General features: G+C 34.7%; 2 protein-coding genes across 2 annotated transcripts in view; one reads left to right on the plus strand and one right to left on the minus strand.

The window, feature by feature from the left end:
• The first annotated feature begins 136 nt into the window (after window positions 1–136).
• Window positions 137–15085, plus strand: LOC112150453 (calpain-1 catalytic subunit). The gene is made up of 22 exons (XM_024278838.2): window positions 137–423; window positions 619–873; window positions 1464–1533; window positions 1975–2093; window positions 3198–3331; window positions 3404–3578; window positions 5964–6038; window positions 6685–6770; window positions 7148–7222; window positions 7686–7846; window positions 7966–8132; window positions 9378–9389; window positions 9475–9683; window positions 9800–9845; window positions 10365–10433; window positions 10557–10614; window positions 10688–10749; window positions 11736–11804; window positions 13469–13547; window positions 13687–13803; window positions 14576–14628; window positions 14877–15085. The coding sequence occupies exons 2-22, from the start codon at window positions 637–639 to the stop codon at window positions 14901–14903; spliced, it is 2100 nt and encodes a 699-aa protein (XP_024134606.1). The 5' UTR covers window positions 137–423; window positions 619–636; the 3' UTR covers window positions 14904–15085.
• A 145-nt stretch (window positions 15086–15230) lies between these two features.
• The window catches only part of LOC112143519, a gene marked incomplete in the record, with an annotated part of 53693 nt that continues 52762 nt past the window's right edge, over window positions 15231–16161 (minus strand). The window contains 1 exon segment of the mRNA XM_036209886.1: window positions 15231–15962. Within this exon segment, the coding sequence (XP_036065779.1) occupies window positions 15859–15962 (104 nt within the window).

The raw sequence follows: 16161 nt of genomic DNA on the forward strand, positions 1-16161 counted from the left end.
ATCCTTAAGACATTTGTGCTGAAATGCTTCTGACAAAGTGAAAGCTCCCTTCAATATGCAAATGTTCACACGTGCAGACATGCATGTGTGAACATTTCTGGTTCCTTTATGGAAACATGACTTTTGAGTAGACGTGTCTTTGGTTCTTTTTTATTCTGGGCAGCTCCTGGCTTGTATGTTGATCATGTATGTTTTTTTTCTACTCCGACAGGGGTTTTACACAAGTCTGAACAGCACCACTGCTTTTCTCCCATTCTTTTTTTTTCTGGCAGTTAGTAAAGACTAAACTCATGAAGGACTACCTTGATGACACAGAAAGCCTGGGGCACTCACAGGTACTATAAAGGCACCGAAGCAATTCAGAATGAGCAAACACATTTGATAGACTTCAGTCTTTCTAGGAGCACAGTTTAGCCTTGGAAGGTGAGAAACTTTTTTATTTTTTTGCACTAATAATTCGTGGAAACCTTAAAGCAGTGTTTACTTGTATAGAAATATAACTTTGGAAATGCGATGCTTGCCTATGTGGTTCTTTTTGAGAAAAAAAAAAACTCATTTTAAACCGTAAGGATACAGTGAACCACGACAGGTTAAAAACTATTACTTGTTCTGTGACAGCTCAAACAAACTGCAGCAATGCCTGCTCCGGGTGTGTGCATGAACATCATCAGTCAGCGCCACAGGAAGGACGGCTGTGGGACCCCCAACAATCCTGAGAAGTTTCTCAACCAAGACTACAAGCAGCTGAGAGAGTTCTGTCTCATCAAGGGCGTGAGGTACATCGACGACATGTTTCCCCCTGACAGCCGCTCCATCGGCCAGGGGATCCTGAGTCCTTCCGACATGGGCCAAGTGAAGTGGCTGAGACCCATGGTGAGCCATGTTTCAAAACACCAAATTTAAGTAGTTGAGATTATTTCACAGTAAAGTAAATTGTTGTAATTTATGCACTTTAAATGAAAGTAGGAATTCATTCAAAATTCAGTTTATGAGAAAAACATTAAAACACATTAAACTTGTTGCAACTTTTTGTTGCAATAAACTTGAACAAAAAGGCAACATTAATATAGAAAACAAATTCTAAAATTAAACTGAGATTTAAGATTTTTGTTCTTTTTTTTTACTTTGCTGCAGAAATATGTTTTTTAATATATATTTTTAACTCATTGATTAAATATGTGTGTTATATATATATATATGATAAAAAAAAATGTTTTTCTAAAATATACTTTGTTTTCTTTTATTACATTATTATGTGAGTGTTTCTGGTTTTGATGATACATTTTTAGGAAACTTGTTTTGCCCTTAGCTTTTTTTAAGTTGTTCTTAAACCTTTGCACATAAAAAAATGCAAATTCTGCACAAAACAAACACAAATGATTTTTAACAGTAATCGTTCAATTGTTAATAAAAAATAAAGAGCTGTGTAAATCCTGTGCTCAGATCCGGTTCTACTGTTTCAGAAAATTGTTCCTAATGCCGCGTTTGTCGTGGACGGAGTGTCACGGTTTGACTTTGGCCAAGGATTGGTTGGTGAGAAAATCACTTCTTTCTTTTATAATCCCTTCATGTACAACAGATTGTTTGTTTAACAAAACGATCTCCAGAGCGTGTTTGGACAAGATGTTGAAAGCAAAAATAAAAGGAGGGGTTGAAAGGATTTTGTGTGGGTACTTACATAATGTGAATTATGCAAGTGAGAGTTTCCAAAGATTCATTGGTGCAAATATAATAACTTGGAAAACAATTGTACAATTTAAAACTAAACTTAGTTTTTGGTTTTAAGGCATCAGCTAATTAAAAACATTTCCATCTAGTTTCAAATGTCAAACTGTCTTTATCAAGCTGTTGGTTTACCTTGAGGAAGGGTTTTTACCTTCTGTCTAAGAGAATCTTTCACGTTTTTTACAGAGCTGTAAACTTGTCAATAAATGTTTTACTGTTCTAACAACCGACATTTATGCTGCCAAACAGGGAACTGCTGGTTTCTCGCCTCTATCGGATCTCTGACCTTCCAAACCAACATTCTGAATCAGGTTGTTCCTCTGGAGCAAACGTTTGATGATGACTACTGCGGACTGTTCCACTTCAGGGTAAATCAGTAACAAACACCTTTAATTCACACATTATTGTTTCATCAATATTACTCTGTTTTAGACAATACTAAGTGTTTTTGATTGTATGAATAAATTAAATTAATCTTTAAATTTCTCTATGTGATTATCAGAGCGCTTTACAACAGTTCAAATTCAGTATAAAACTGAATGAAATAATAAAACTGTCAACCAAAAAAAAAAAAAAAATCTCAACAACCAAATAGGTGAACCCTAAAGCCACATATTACAAGATAGAGAAAACTGGTTACTAAAACATATTTAAAAGATCACAATTAATCTCGGACGAGCCCCCAATTTATGTTACACCCCTGTCTAGGGGCTTTTAAAAGGATGTAACTTAAAGGTAGAAAAAAAATGAAATATACCAACAACTCAAAAGCTCCCACAAACAAACTCAGGCTGAAAATAAGCTGGAAATGTACAGTATTTACATAAAAACTTAAACTATACAAAAAAAAAAAAAAATACGATTAACAAAGTCTCTAGCAATAGCCAAACAAAATAAATGCTGTGCTGTTGCCAGCTGCTGGGGGGCACTAACAGATGATGTGGCGGTATTTGAATGCTGATCTGAAGGTCCTCGTCTAATCAGGTGCTCCAGACGATTCGGGAACCAGTCTGCAAACAGATAGGACTGGAGAGAAACGAGGAAAGACAGAAAAGCTCCCACTGCAGATAAAAGAAAAAAAACAGCAAAAGTTCAAACAAAACAGAATACATGGCCTTAGCTGTAATGACCTGTGAGTCTGCAAAATGTATGAAAAGTGTAGAAGGCTATTGAAAAGTATGAGATTTAAAAGAACTAAACATACACAGGTACACACAAACAGCCAATCAGAGCAAGGGATGTTAGCATGAATGATACTGTATTAAATCTCCCAGCATCATGACAAAAGATTTCCAGGCTCTTGTTCTAATTAGTGACATAAAATATCCATACTTTTTTATAGTCATTTCTCTTAGGTCTTGTATTATGTTGGACAGTTTTACATTTCACTACAAATTGTAATATGTGTGTATGTGACAGATACAATTTGAATGTGTATCTGTCAACAAAAGGGAATAATTTTCTGACTTTAGTTCTGGAGATTTGGAAGATGGATCGACGTCGTCATTGATGACAAGCTCCCAACAATCAATGGCAGGTTGATCTTCGTCCGCTCCAAAGACCCAACCGAGTTCTGGCCTGCTTTGATGGAGAAAGCCTATGCAAAGTATGTTCCCCCAAACAAGTTAATTATTTGACCATTTAGTTTGTTGAAAACAATCCAACTCCTCTTTGTCAGGGTTTGTGGCTCGTACGCGGACATGAATGCTGGCACTCCTGCAGAGGCTTTGGTGGACTTCACAGGCGGGGTGCACATGTATGTGCAGCTGACCAATCCCCCCGCAGACCTGTGGGAGCTCATGTGCAGAGCTGGACGGACAAAGTCACTGATGAGCTGCGGCACTCCACAAGGGGTGAGCACTCCTTATTTTTACCAGGAACACATTCGTGAATTCCCAAATGGGGTTTTGACATTGGCAGACTGGATGCTCCACTGAAAGTACGTAAGTCACATGTGTCAAAGTCAAGGCCCGGGGGCCGGATCCGGCCCTCCAGATCATTTTATTTGATTGTTATTAACGGTCCGATGTTATCTTGCACTTACTAACTTATATAATTTTGACAAAATATATTTTTAAGGAGAACAAAATATTCAAAATTATTTAAGGTTTAAATTGATTTATTTTGGTATAAATATTCCTGTCTGTTTTCATTCATTGTAGTGATAAAAAGTTACATTTTTAAAGTTTTGAAAAATGTAGATATATATTTTTACCCTGTTCGCCCCGTGACCTAAGGTGTGTTTTGGATTTTGCCCCCTGCGTGATTGAGTATGACACCTTGAACTTAAGAGATTAAAGAAAGTAGTTTAAATACTTTTATTAGGTGCAATGACCTGGTAAAATATACTCCTGGAAGACAATAAGTAGAACGATTTGACCTTATTTAAAAAAAAAAAAAAAAAGTTGTCCCGTTTGTCTTGTCCTCAGCAACACGTTAAATTTAAATTTTGATTACATGACAGACAATAAAACTGATAAGTTGCCTGCAAATTAACTCAATAAAAACCACCTGGATCATGTGAGTACACATTTAAATCATCCTTTTGTTCACAAACGACATTTCAACACTGTCTTGACATTCAATAAAAGTTGGCACAACCATGCAGTAACTGTTGGCAGAATGTCCTACAAACCAATTAAAAGTTCTTTCACTTTCTAGATGACGAATAAAACTGATAGTATCAGTTATACACATTATCAGGAGTACAGGTGAGGATTGGAGACTTCCATGCAGAAAAAAACACAATATATTAAACAAATAAATGATGATAAAATAAAAAAAAGAATTAAGCAAACTGACTATGGGACAGAAAGGATGAGGGTTTGAATCTCATCCATGCATGTAATCAAAACTCACACTGATAAGCGATCTGCATTGAGGAAAATCTGATGTCTCATTACTGAAGAAAGATACAGCAGATTATTGAAATGAAAGCAAATACTTTGTGTTTTCTTAAAGTCAAAACTCACCTATCAGATACGCAAGGGAGCAAAACTCCATTCATCTGTTTTAAATGTATTTGCTTAATCAGACTAAATCAGAAATATTCACATGCCACCATTTGGATCAGATTAGAAATATTATTGAAATCCATTCACACTGAGAGACCACGATTTTAAAAAAATCTTTTATAACACCTGGTAGATGAACTAAAATGTCTGTACGAATAACATTTTCTAATCTAGACTGACAGTGATGCAAAGACACAACAGAGGAAACTGTTTTCCTGACGAGGCATAAGTAATTCTGACTTTCTGACTTCTGTTTTTGTGCTAAAAGTTCAGTTTGCTTAACTTTTTGTCCTTTGACATTAATTTACAAATATAGTGTGATATATGCTTAGGTTTTATCATTGGATCCTCACACTCCTGTAAAAAATCTTCCTGACTTAAGTTTTTTGGTAAATTTGACCAGGTCACCCCATCTAGTGGTGAATCATAGAAGTGCAGACTTTCTTTACAGGCTTTGTTTGGTTTTCATTTCAATATAAATACATTTAAACATGTTGGAATTGAATTAAAATGGATCGTAATTCATATTGTACAGGCTTATATTTCAAAACCCTGATTACTGATATTAAAACCACATTTTAGGACATTTATTTACCTTTTTTTAGAATAAAATATATTTTATTTTATGAAATTATCCTGATATTTAAACAATTAATTAGTGTTTTAGTGATTTAAACATCTTGATGTTTAAAACTTATCCAACCATTTATTTTTTTGACTGTAGATAAATTGAGTTAAAGATGTGTTCAAAGCTGCTGACGTATTTGCATTCATGACCACACTGATCATTTTTACAGTTTGATGCAATCTAGATTGATATATATATATATATATATATATATATATATATATATATATATATATATATGTTGGATATAATTGAGAATAGTGTATCAAAAGTAACAGTCACTGAAATAAACATCATAGGATCAAGCTTTCCATCAAATATATGATGTGTTATATTAAACGCGTCCACGTCTGTTTGTTGTTTTTTGTCTGAATCAACATTTCCGCCCAAAAACTAGAATTCATTTTTAATGAGCTTCTGTGCATAAAATATGTCTTAAAAATGACAAAGGCTTATTTGATTTTAGCTAAAAACTATATAATCATAATTAAAGAGTCACTGGGAAGGTTTTTACAATTGAAAAATATAAGGTTTGTGTGGAACTTTTTATGTTTGGATTGTAAAGTTCAGAATGTAAAGTTGTGTTTTTTTTGTAGAAGACAGCTCAAAACACAGTGTTACCAAATGGGCTAGTCCAAGGCCACGCCTACACCGTCACAGGGGTCAGGCAGGTGAGTAAACAGATTTATCCTCTGCATCACATTTATTTTGAAATTAAAAAATATATATATTACCAAGTGTTTACATATTATATCTTATTTTGTTCTCAATTTAGAAAAATGATTTAGTCTACAAATATCCGATGAAAATTGTGTTTTTTGGTGTTTTTAACATCTTCTTGTGGCATTTTTCTCGTGATGGAGGGCACACATACAGAATATTAAGCTTAAAATGTTATTTCTGAGTGGTTCTTTATTGTTGTGGATCAGAAGAAAACAAAAAATGCTATTTTAAAAAGGTTGTAGGTTTGATGTAGAACTTACAAAGGCAAGCTACAAGTTCTCTGCTCCGCTTTATTTGGATGCATCCAGTTGTAAATAAATATAGATCAACGTTTTCCTCGTCTGAGCTGGTATTTGGTTCAGAAATGTTCAGCTGGATAACCCCCATATTTAGCTAACAATCTTTATTTAGGCTAAAAATTCCATAATAATAATCAAGAACACTAGGAACAATTTCAAAATAAATGAATAAATGATTGGAGTGGGACTTTAATGTAAAATAAGCTTCATTTTTGCACCAACTGTGAAGTTTAAGATATTCAGAAAGGCAATGTTGATAACTTTTCTTATGTTTCTGATGCTAATTGGTGTGCAGATGAATAGCCGAGGGGAAACGGTGCAACTGGTGCGTTTGTGGAACCCCTGGGGCAAGAGAGAGTGGAACGGAGACTGGAGTGATGAGTGAGGAAAACTCAAAAAATAAAATGCTGTTTATTGTCTCTGTGTTCTTAAATCTTTAGATTTACCAACAGCAATGTAAAAAAGTATTTCTCATTGAAACATATGCAGAAAGTTTGATTTAAGAAGCATAAAGGACTGATAACTGACTCAGATTTTAAGGATTGTTTTTATAATAAAGAAATATATGCAAGGAGTTTTACTTTTTCTTAAATCAGTTTATTTTGATAGGTTTTGTTATTTAGCAAACCTTTAGTGAAATTATTGGAGTAAAGCAAGACAAGGACACAAAAGAGAGGAGACTTTAAATTATATTTATCTTAACAACTCCTGAGTTTAATTCATTTTTTTTAGCTTTTCTCTTTCTTTTTACTTTAAAGGTCTCCTCTGTGGAAGACTGTGAGTACCAAGGAACGAGAAAAGTGCCTTTCTATCCGTGACGATGGAGAGTTTTGGTGAGCTGGTTCATTTCCATGCTCAATGCCTTCAAACACTTGCAGCACAAACCATACAAAATGTTGGAAAAAAAGATTTTCTAAATTAAAATATATATATATATATATATATATATATATATATATATATATATATATATATATATATATATATATATATGTGTGTGTGTGTGTGTGTGTGTGTGTGTGTGTGTGTGTGAGTTTTCCCCAAGTAAACATTTTTTGAAGCAAGGCACTTCTCCAGGCTTTTATGTTTTTACTTTTTACTTTTTCTGGTTCAATTTCAATCGTCCTAAATGTAATTCTACACCATTATCTTATCTAAATTTCAGAAGCTGGCATCAGGTGTTCATATAATCTCCTTTTTGCTTATTTAACTTTTGCAAACACTCATCTTCATCACTACAACCTCATTAAATCCAGCAGGATTTCCTCTCCTAACAAAATAACTTTCTTCTTTCAGGATGACTTTGAAAGACTTCTGCAGGAACTACTCAGATCTTGATATTTGCGCATCCAATCCAGACTTCCTTGAGGAGGGCTCTGCTTGTAACTGGAAGACCTCTTTCTATGAAGGTCGATGGGTTGCAGGAACCACAGCTGGAGGATGCATGAATAATCTTGGTAATTGCAGAAAACGATATTCATTTTTACATACATTTATTACAATTGCATTGATACATTTTTGGCACCTTTAACATATTTAGAAAGATCTGTTTTATTTTGATAAATGTGTCTTGCAGAAAGCTTCTGGACCAATCCCCAGTATCGCGTTCAGGTTGAAAAATTAAACAGCAAATGTGCCGAAAAGCAAGGAGAGAAAAACATGCTGGTGTCTCTCATGCAAAAGCCAGACAAGAGGAACAGAAGACTAGTACAAAACCTACACATCGGATTCTCGATATTTGAGGTAAATAATACCTTGATCTGTTTCTTCTACCCACATAGGCTGAATTCAAGGAGAAGAGCTTACAGGGAGCCTTTAAGTCCACATTTGTACAACCAGAACATTTATGGTTACTTGTGTTCCTGGTTGAATGACTTTTCAGAAGCATCTACATATGAAGCTTGTAAACTAGATCATCTAAAGCAGGGATGTCAGTTGTTTTAATCTGTCCCAATCATGAAAAGAAATATATATATATAACAATGTTGAATTAAAAAAAAAAAAAAGTTTCTAGCCCATTCCTGCGGCGAGTTATGGTTCTTTAAAGAAATGGCCGCAATACGCAATTCTGCCACTAGAGGGAGGAAAAGAAACACGAGACCGGAATAACAAAAGGTCAAAAAGCTACAGATAACAAGTTGATCATAGGTTATTTTAGTATCATGTTACTGGTCTGGCCTATTTGAGATCAGATGGGTTGAATGTGGCCCTGAACCAAAACAAATTTGACACCCCTGGTATAGAAAAATGCTGGTCTGAGAGAGTCAGTCTGTACATCAACACAGACTCACCTCTATCGTGAAGTCCACTGTCATACCTACAGCACATTCCGCCACAATCTCACAACTCTCAGACATAATTTGCACAATGTAAATAAAATGTATTTTTATAATGGCCTCTTATTACGTGTACATCCTTTGCATGTGCTTTAGTGTGCACTTATTATAAGGGCCAGTGCTCACCATTGAGTGTGGTCTGGGGGCAATGTATGACAGCATCACCCCTGCATCATAAGTGTGTGTAACTTGTATTAACCATACAAATACTTCACATGCATGTGGTAGGCGTATTATGAAGTATTTTCATAATGTCCCTTAAGGTGGCCAAACAAGTCTCAAAAGAACTGCAAGACACGCCCGTGTTCCCTTTACTACGACCCACCAGAGGCCCAGACAACCCCAAAAAACTCATATAATTTACTAGAAATAATCATGGATAAAGCTTGATTACATTTTTTAATTTCCAGCTGATACGGTGTTTTGAGGTAATGTATCCTACTGAATGTTAACATCTGATGCTGAATGGTCATCACATAAAAACGTTAGAAACTGGAGGTTTAAAAAAATAGATTTGCAAGTAGTGCTCTTATAAAAATCGAGAAACCATTGAAGTTCATTTGATATAGCTGAATATTGGTTAGACTTTATTTAAAACCAATATTATTTGGTTTTCTCTAACAAAATCTTTTTTTTTTCTGCATTCCTTCAGGTTATTGGTGAAGTAAGTGATTTTTCCATTGTTTCAATATATTGTATTTACATACTTAGGATGTAAATGATTTACTGTTTCTTCACTGTCTTTTCAGAACAAGGCGCACAGGGGAAAATTCCCCGCCCATTTCTTCGGGAGAAACAAACCTGTAGCTCAAAGTAAAACCTTCCTAAATGCTCGTGAGGTGATGGAGTTTGTGGCACTGAAGCCCGGTGAATACCTGATTGTGCCGTCCACCTTCCACCCCAACGAGACAGCTTCTTTCATCCTGACCATCATCTCCAAGGTGGAAACCCATGTCCAGTGAGTCAAATGTCAATGTTAAAATTAAACTTTAAAAGCTTTAAAACATTCAGTAGTATCTTTATTTTTCTGAAGTTTTGGTGAAACTCAGTGATGTTGCTTGTGTTTGTTCTCAGTGAGAGTTCTGGTGTCTATCCACAGGAATCGATGGAAACAAAAAAGGTAAATACAGTTGTGCAGTGCAATCGATTTTGAAAGCATATGAGTGTGTGATACAGCAATGAGGTAGTGTAAAAATAAAAAAAATGGCTTCTCTCTTCTGTCATGCCATCCCTCCCAGTTAAACTCGTAGAGTTGAAACGAAAGAGAAAGCAGCAATGCATGATTGTAAAATATTATGAACAGTTGCTGCCTTGACCACAATCTATGCCAATCTTCACATCTTCAGCACATTTACAGTTTTTCTCTCTTCTTCAGCACATGTGTAGTTTGTTCTACTTCCTTACATTCCTCTCTTTATTGTAAAAGTTTCACTATAAATCACAATGTCATCTGCAAACATCCTTTTCCCCTATTCACCATTGTTATGAATAAAACAGAACAGAAATATAATTTCCTGCTTCCCCAAGACTGTCTATAACACAAAGCACTGACTTGTGGACATTTAATAACTGAGATATCTGCATTAACTGTGGTTAAAAATGGAAGGAGCACATCAGAACTAAACTCTTTCATTTACAGCTCAAACCAGGAAAAGACAACAAAGATGAAGAAAAAAAGATATCTCTGTTCCGCCAGTTCTCTGACAAGGTAATGTGTGAGTCTTTCATTGTAGAAATGCATTTGCTAACTTAAATATGAATTCGAAATCAAAAAGACAGTTATGCTTTCAATGAAACATTCAGTGATTTTGTGATTCTTTCATATTTTTAGTATGAGGAAGTGGATGCAGAGAAACTTCAGCTGATTCTCAATGACAGAATCCTGAAAGGTTTGGCTTTCAAACAAATAACAATGGTGTGCTTTTGTTAGCTTGTTTTTACATATCTTTTTTTATCATGTAGGAGACCTTAAATCTGGAGGTTTCAGCACAGACGCCTGTCGCAGCATGGTGGCTCTCATGGATGTATCCTTTTAGTATTCTAGTTCATTCTCATTAAATGTTAGATTCAGTCAATACAGGTTGATAAATGTCTTTAGCATTTCACTCCCAAAAAAATATTTAAAGGGTAACCAAACAGGACAGTTGGAGGCTGACTCCGCCCACAGCCAAAATGTGACATTTATCGTGTTTTCTGAGTTGGACAGTCCTTTTTCCGATCATTTCAACACCACATGAACACAGCAGTTCTGTACGACGAATGTCAAATCATTGGTGCAAATGGAACTAAAATGACAACTTAAGTCACACTTTTGAAATGAAACCCTCAAAATGATCTATATTTGTTAAAATCCAAATTTAAACACATCCAGATTTTATGCTATTTCTTTCTCCTATGAGGTGGATTACTAAAACACCCAATGCATCAGGTCCTGATCCGCCCCTTCTGTCAAATTCTAGAGCCCCTTTTGGCTCATATCTCAAAAAGTTTGCCCACCCTTGGACTAGAGGATTGTCCAACCTTTTTCATCATTTTAGCTTCAAGAAACTGAAACATTGTTTCATTACTTCCAGTTACTGCCATAAAAAAATCCACAATGTCCCAGTCTTGGTGGGCCACTTCACCACCAGTTCACTGATCTGGCTTTCACTGATTTGAGTTGCAGCAGACCGGATTAAATACATAACCTTAGCACTTTAATTATGTCACCTTTCACTTTTATTATATGACTAGATTTGTAACGCCATCATCTTTTGCAGTCAGAGAACCAAAAAAATATATCTGGAGTTCATGCAACTCCCAGACTTGTATGGAAAAAAAAGCCTTTATGTAGCTAACCTTTAAGTTTTTTGTTGTGTTTTATAAGAAGGCCTTGAATCCTATTCCAATAAAAGGGCACAAAATCTGGCAAAGAAAGCCATAATCTTGTGTCTCTATACTTGCATCTCTAAAGTTGCGCATTTTGGGGGATTTTTGCACGGCACTTGTACCTTAACAGAGGCTTCACCAGACTTCAGTTACTGGGAAACTGAACAGCGAGGAGTTTGTCCGACTGTGGAAGAAAGTTGTGAAATACAAGGTTGGAAAAGTCAAATGCAGAATTATGGTCATTCTTTTGTGTTTTGATTGAGAACAGTAGGAGTAATTGTACTTCTGTTTATCTAGTTCAGGGGTCTGCAACCTGCGGCTCCAGAGCCACATGTGGCTCCTCGGCCAAACATAAAATAAGTCAGGGAGACTGCTGATCCAACCATGTCTACCGTCAGAGTTAGCATCTCCCTGCTAATGGCTGCCTATCCAAAACTACCCAAAGAAAACAAATTAACAAAGCCTGCAAACTAAGACTACCAAGATCCAACCCCAAACTAAAAGAATAAAACCCAGCAGTGTGAGACTGCTGAGGACAAAGAGGAGAAAAAGAACAAAAAAAGAAAAGAAAAATAAAATAGCATTTTTTTAACGTAACGATTACCTAATTTATATTTGTTACATTAATAAATTGATGGCGGAGGTGCACATAGATGATAAACTATGTAAGTTTTTACATCCCTGTTGACCTGAAGACGTCCTGTTTGATCAACAGTACCTCCAGAATGAACAGATTTTATATGCAAAGCACAACTTTGGTAAAAAGTTTGATCTTTTATGAGTTAAAAGCACATATTTGGCACAGAGCATCTTTTATTTTGAAAATCAGTTATTTGAGCCTCTGTCAAACGTTGAAAAAAAAAAAATCACATTTTGAGAGATGCTAGGTTCTTTTTTTTTTTTTTACTTTTTTGCTTTTGTTTGTATTAAAAAATAGACATAATTCATACTTATTATTTAAAAAAAGGAAGGTCATGAATGAAAAATCCAAATTTCTTAAAGATTAAAGTAAGACTTCTCAGCTCTTTCTAGGTTTTGATCAGTAGAAAACGAGCCCAAATGGTTCTTTCACTGTTAAAGGTTGCCAACTCCTGATCTAGTTGGAGATGTGTAAGAACAAGTTATTCACAAATCAATCATAAAAAAAATTAAGCTTGTTCCTAAATAATTCCATACAGATTTTGTTTAAAAACTAAGCATGCTTACGACAAAAAGTGATTCCCCTTATCTAGCTGCTAATTGATTTTTCAGTTGGCTGCCGTTCAATCTTCAGACACAGATATTCTGAAGATTCAGAGATATTCTCCAGTTTTTAACCTCAACTTTTTTTCTTGTACTTTGTTAATTGTAGTGCCACATTACTCGTGCAGGATAAAGCTCAATTTCTTATTGCTGTTAAATCCCTTAATCCGATTTAACTGCTGCTTATCACATAAAGATCTTGTTGGTGTAGGTAGGAACAACTTTGTATTATTCTTTAGAGAATATCTGTCTTTATTTGTTAAAAAAAAACATCCATTTGAATGCAACATTCAGATCCTTTCTCAGATTGTGTGAGTTCATACATCCTAATGTATTCTAACGCAGGATGTCTCCCTTCATCTAATTGATTCTGTAAACGACTGTAATTGGGTATTAGTCAGACACTTCCCTGTAGGATTCTAAATATTCAAGATAAAGTAAAGTTTGAGTTTATGAGGAAAACTATGACCAGATATCACCTGCCAATCAAAAACACAGCCCTCAGAATGTTCATTTTTGAGCTCTAAAGAAAAAAGTTAATAAGACTGCTCTGATTTATGCGAGTCTTCAGCTTGTATCTTAGTCATTTAGAACAACTGATATCTCATAACTAACTATTGTCTTTTTCCACAGGAGATTTTCTACAAGTGTGACGTTTCCCAAACGGGGACACTGTCACTCAAGGAGCTGAGAAATGCAATCATAGCTGCTGGTATGTCTTTACTGTATTCCTTTGTTTCAACAGTTTCACACAAAGGAGGGGGAGGTCGTAAGGATTCTGAATTTTTGTCTGAAATGTTTTAGTGTCAATATAAAAACGTATTCATCTCAAATGCTGCTTTATCCTGCAGGACGGGGGATCAGTGATGACATTTTGAATGTGATTGCTCTGCGTTATGGTGCCTCCTCTGGACACATTACATTGGAGAACTTCATCAGTCTCATCCTTCGCTTTGACTGCATGGCCCGTAAGTGCAACAATGACGGATTGACAGTAATGCAACTGTCTAAATGTCTAACAGAAAAAAATACTACAAAATTGTTACAATAAAGCCCTTTGCCATTAGAATAAATGGAAAATAATCAAAATAAATATCATTTAGTATTGAGCTCAACAACAATGGTCAACATGAAGGTGATGTTAAGATGAAAATAGGAGGTGAAATTACACTCTACTTTAACTGATTTTAGACACAGTTGGTTGACTTTTGATTCTCAGAGACTAACACACGTCATACTAATACAAATGTTTGTTGAAAATTCAGTCAAAATTTTTTTGTTTGTAAAACTGTCAGTGAAGCTAGTAAATATAGATTATATAGATAGAGTCATACAAATAAAATTCAGTGTGTGCAGCTTTCAACTTTATGATTATGGAGATATCCAATAGGGGGCAGTGAAGAGTGGTATAAGGCAATCAATAGCAGTTATTCAAAGCTCAGCCTACAAGATAAAGGTGTGTTGTTAAAGAAGGGTTTACTAACTTTTTATACCTGACTTTAATCTGATCTATACATCAGTTTAGTAAGAAAATACTTTAAGGAGTGTGGTGTGAACGTATAAGGTAAAGGACATTTACCTTATAGGACATTCATTTCAATGAATCTTTAAGGAGTTGGATCAGTAATAATATCTCTCTACACTGACCTAACCTCCAGAACCTGCTGATTGACATGTTTTGTTCTCAAGTTTAAGTTTTGTTTCAATTTTATATTTCTGCTCCTCTTTTTTTCCTAATAGAAATCTACAAGCAGCTGTCAAATGGAAACATCATGAGTCTTCGAGAAGTCGAGGTAATTGAATGAGTCATATTTTACACTTTGGTCTTTTTAAGCATTTGAAAGACTTAGCTGTTGAAGTTTGGTGCACAAATATTCCTACTTGGAGTGTTTCCATGAGATCATACATTTACAAAGTTAGATTTTGATCTGAAAATTAAGCAATCATTTTCATGTTATGCTTCGGTGATGTTTTGTGGTTAGTTTTCACATGTTGTAATACACTTAAAGTATCATTAAAACCCATGATTTTCCTTTTCCAGTGGATGTACATATCAATGTACACCTAATCTCAGAGGACAACACGGTGCAAGACGGAGCTCAACTAGGTCAAAACCATGAAGAAAAATATCCTCCAAAATAACAACAGGATCAAATACTAGTGGACTAAAGAAAAAAAATGTAAAGAATACAATGAAGCGGCAGTATGTTCAAATGAGTATTGGCATTCACATTTTTTACATTTTTCATATAAGAAACATACTCTTCTCTGTGTACAAATACCTGCTATGCATTCCACATGTACAACTCATCAGTAAATATTGAGTTTTGCCTCTAACTGATCATCATAATGTAGTGTTCTTTGGTACATTGTTTACAATTATTATATTTTTTTGTTTTTTTTTAATATATCTTTACTAATGTGATCAAAATGTTTTGCTTAGACCGACTGGAGACTGATACTAATATCCCTGCTCAGATATCACTGGTTCTATCATGCTTGATCATTGTCTTTTTACAGTTCTCATAAGCTTAAATTGACCATATTTAAACTGTGAAAGTATTGTGAAAGTAACCAACATACCTACAACTCTTTTTCCAAAGCTCAACTTCATTCTATCTTTGTTTGTTAACTTTTACAAATAAAAACATCTTTTAAAGTTTGGTATCTAAATCTTTAGTTCTTCCATTAGCGTATAACCTTGTCATTGTCAGCTTATATACATTAAATATTTTGCAACAATTCTGAGGTAAAAGGATTTGTAGAAACTACAGTACACTTTAGCAGGTTGAGTAACTTTTAATGCTTATTGTTTATTTTTTCATAGCATACCCTTTAACCATAAAGAGATTCTGAAATTGTCGGGTTATTGAACATTACAGTTCAGTCTGCATGATTTTACAACAAAAAGGAATGTTAGATAGGAGTAAAGAAATATAAGTAATTAAGTATTATGTAGAATACTGTTTAAAAAAAAGTTGCTGAATGAAAAGTTAAATGTTTAAATTGAGACATGGATGAAATTAAACTGGTTGTCGTAACATTTGTAGTAAAGCTGTCAGCAGAGCAGCCAAGAACAGAAAAGGTGACGGTTTCTTGAGCTCGACTCCATTAAATATGCTTGCTGCTGGAAAAAAACAGAAGAAAAACAGTAGTTGTTATAAGATATTTTGTCTTGTACCTGTAAACAATATATAAAAAGTAGGAGACCTTGATCATAAATCATAGTGTATATTGTCTCATGCACAACTATGGAGTCTAAAAAATCTGTTTTAATAGTTTTTTAGCTCTAAGATGTTCATGATGGAACATTTTTACATCTCAAA

Source organism: Oryzias melastigma, linkage group LG22 (genome assembly GCF_002922805.2).
Source record: "Oryzias melastigma strain HK-1 linkage group LG22, ASM292280v2, whole genome shotgun sequence".
NCBI classification, from domain to species: Eukaryota; Metazoa; Chordata; class Actinopteri; order Beloniformes; family Adrianichthyidae; genus Oryzias; species Oryzias melastigma.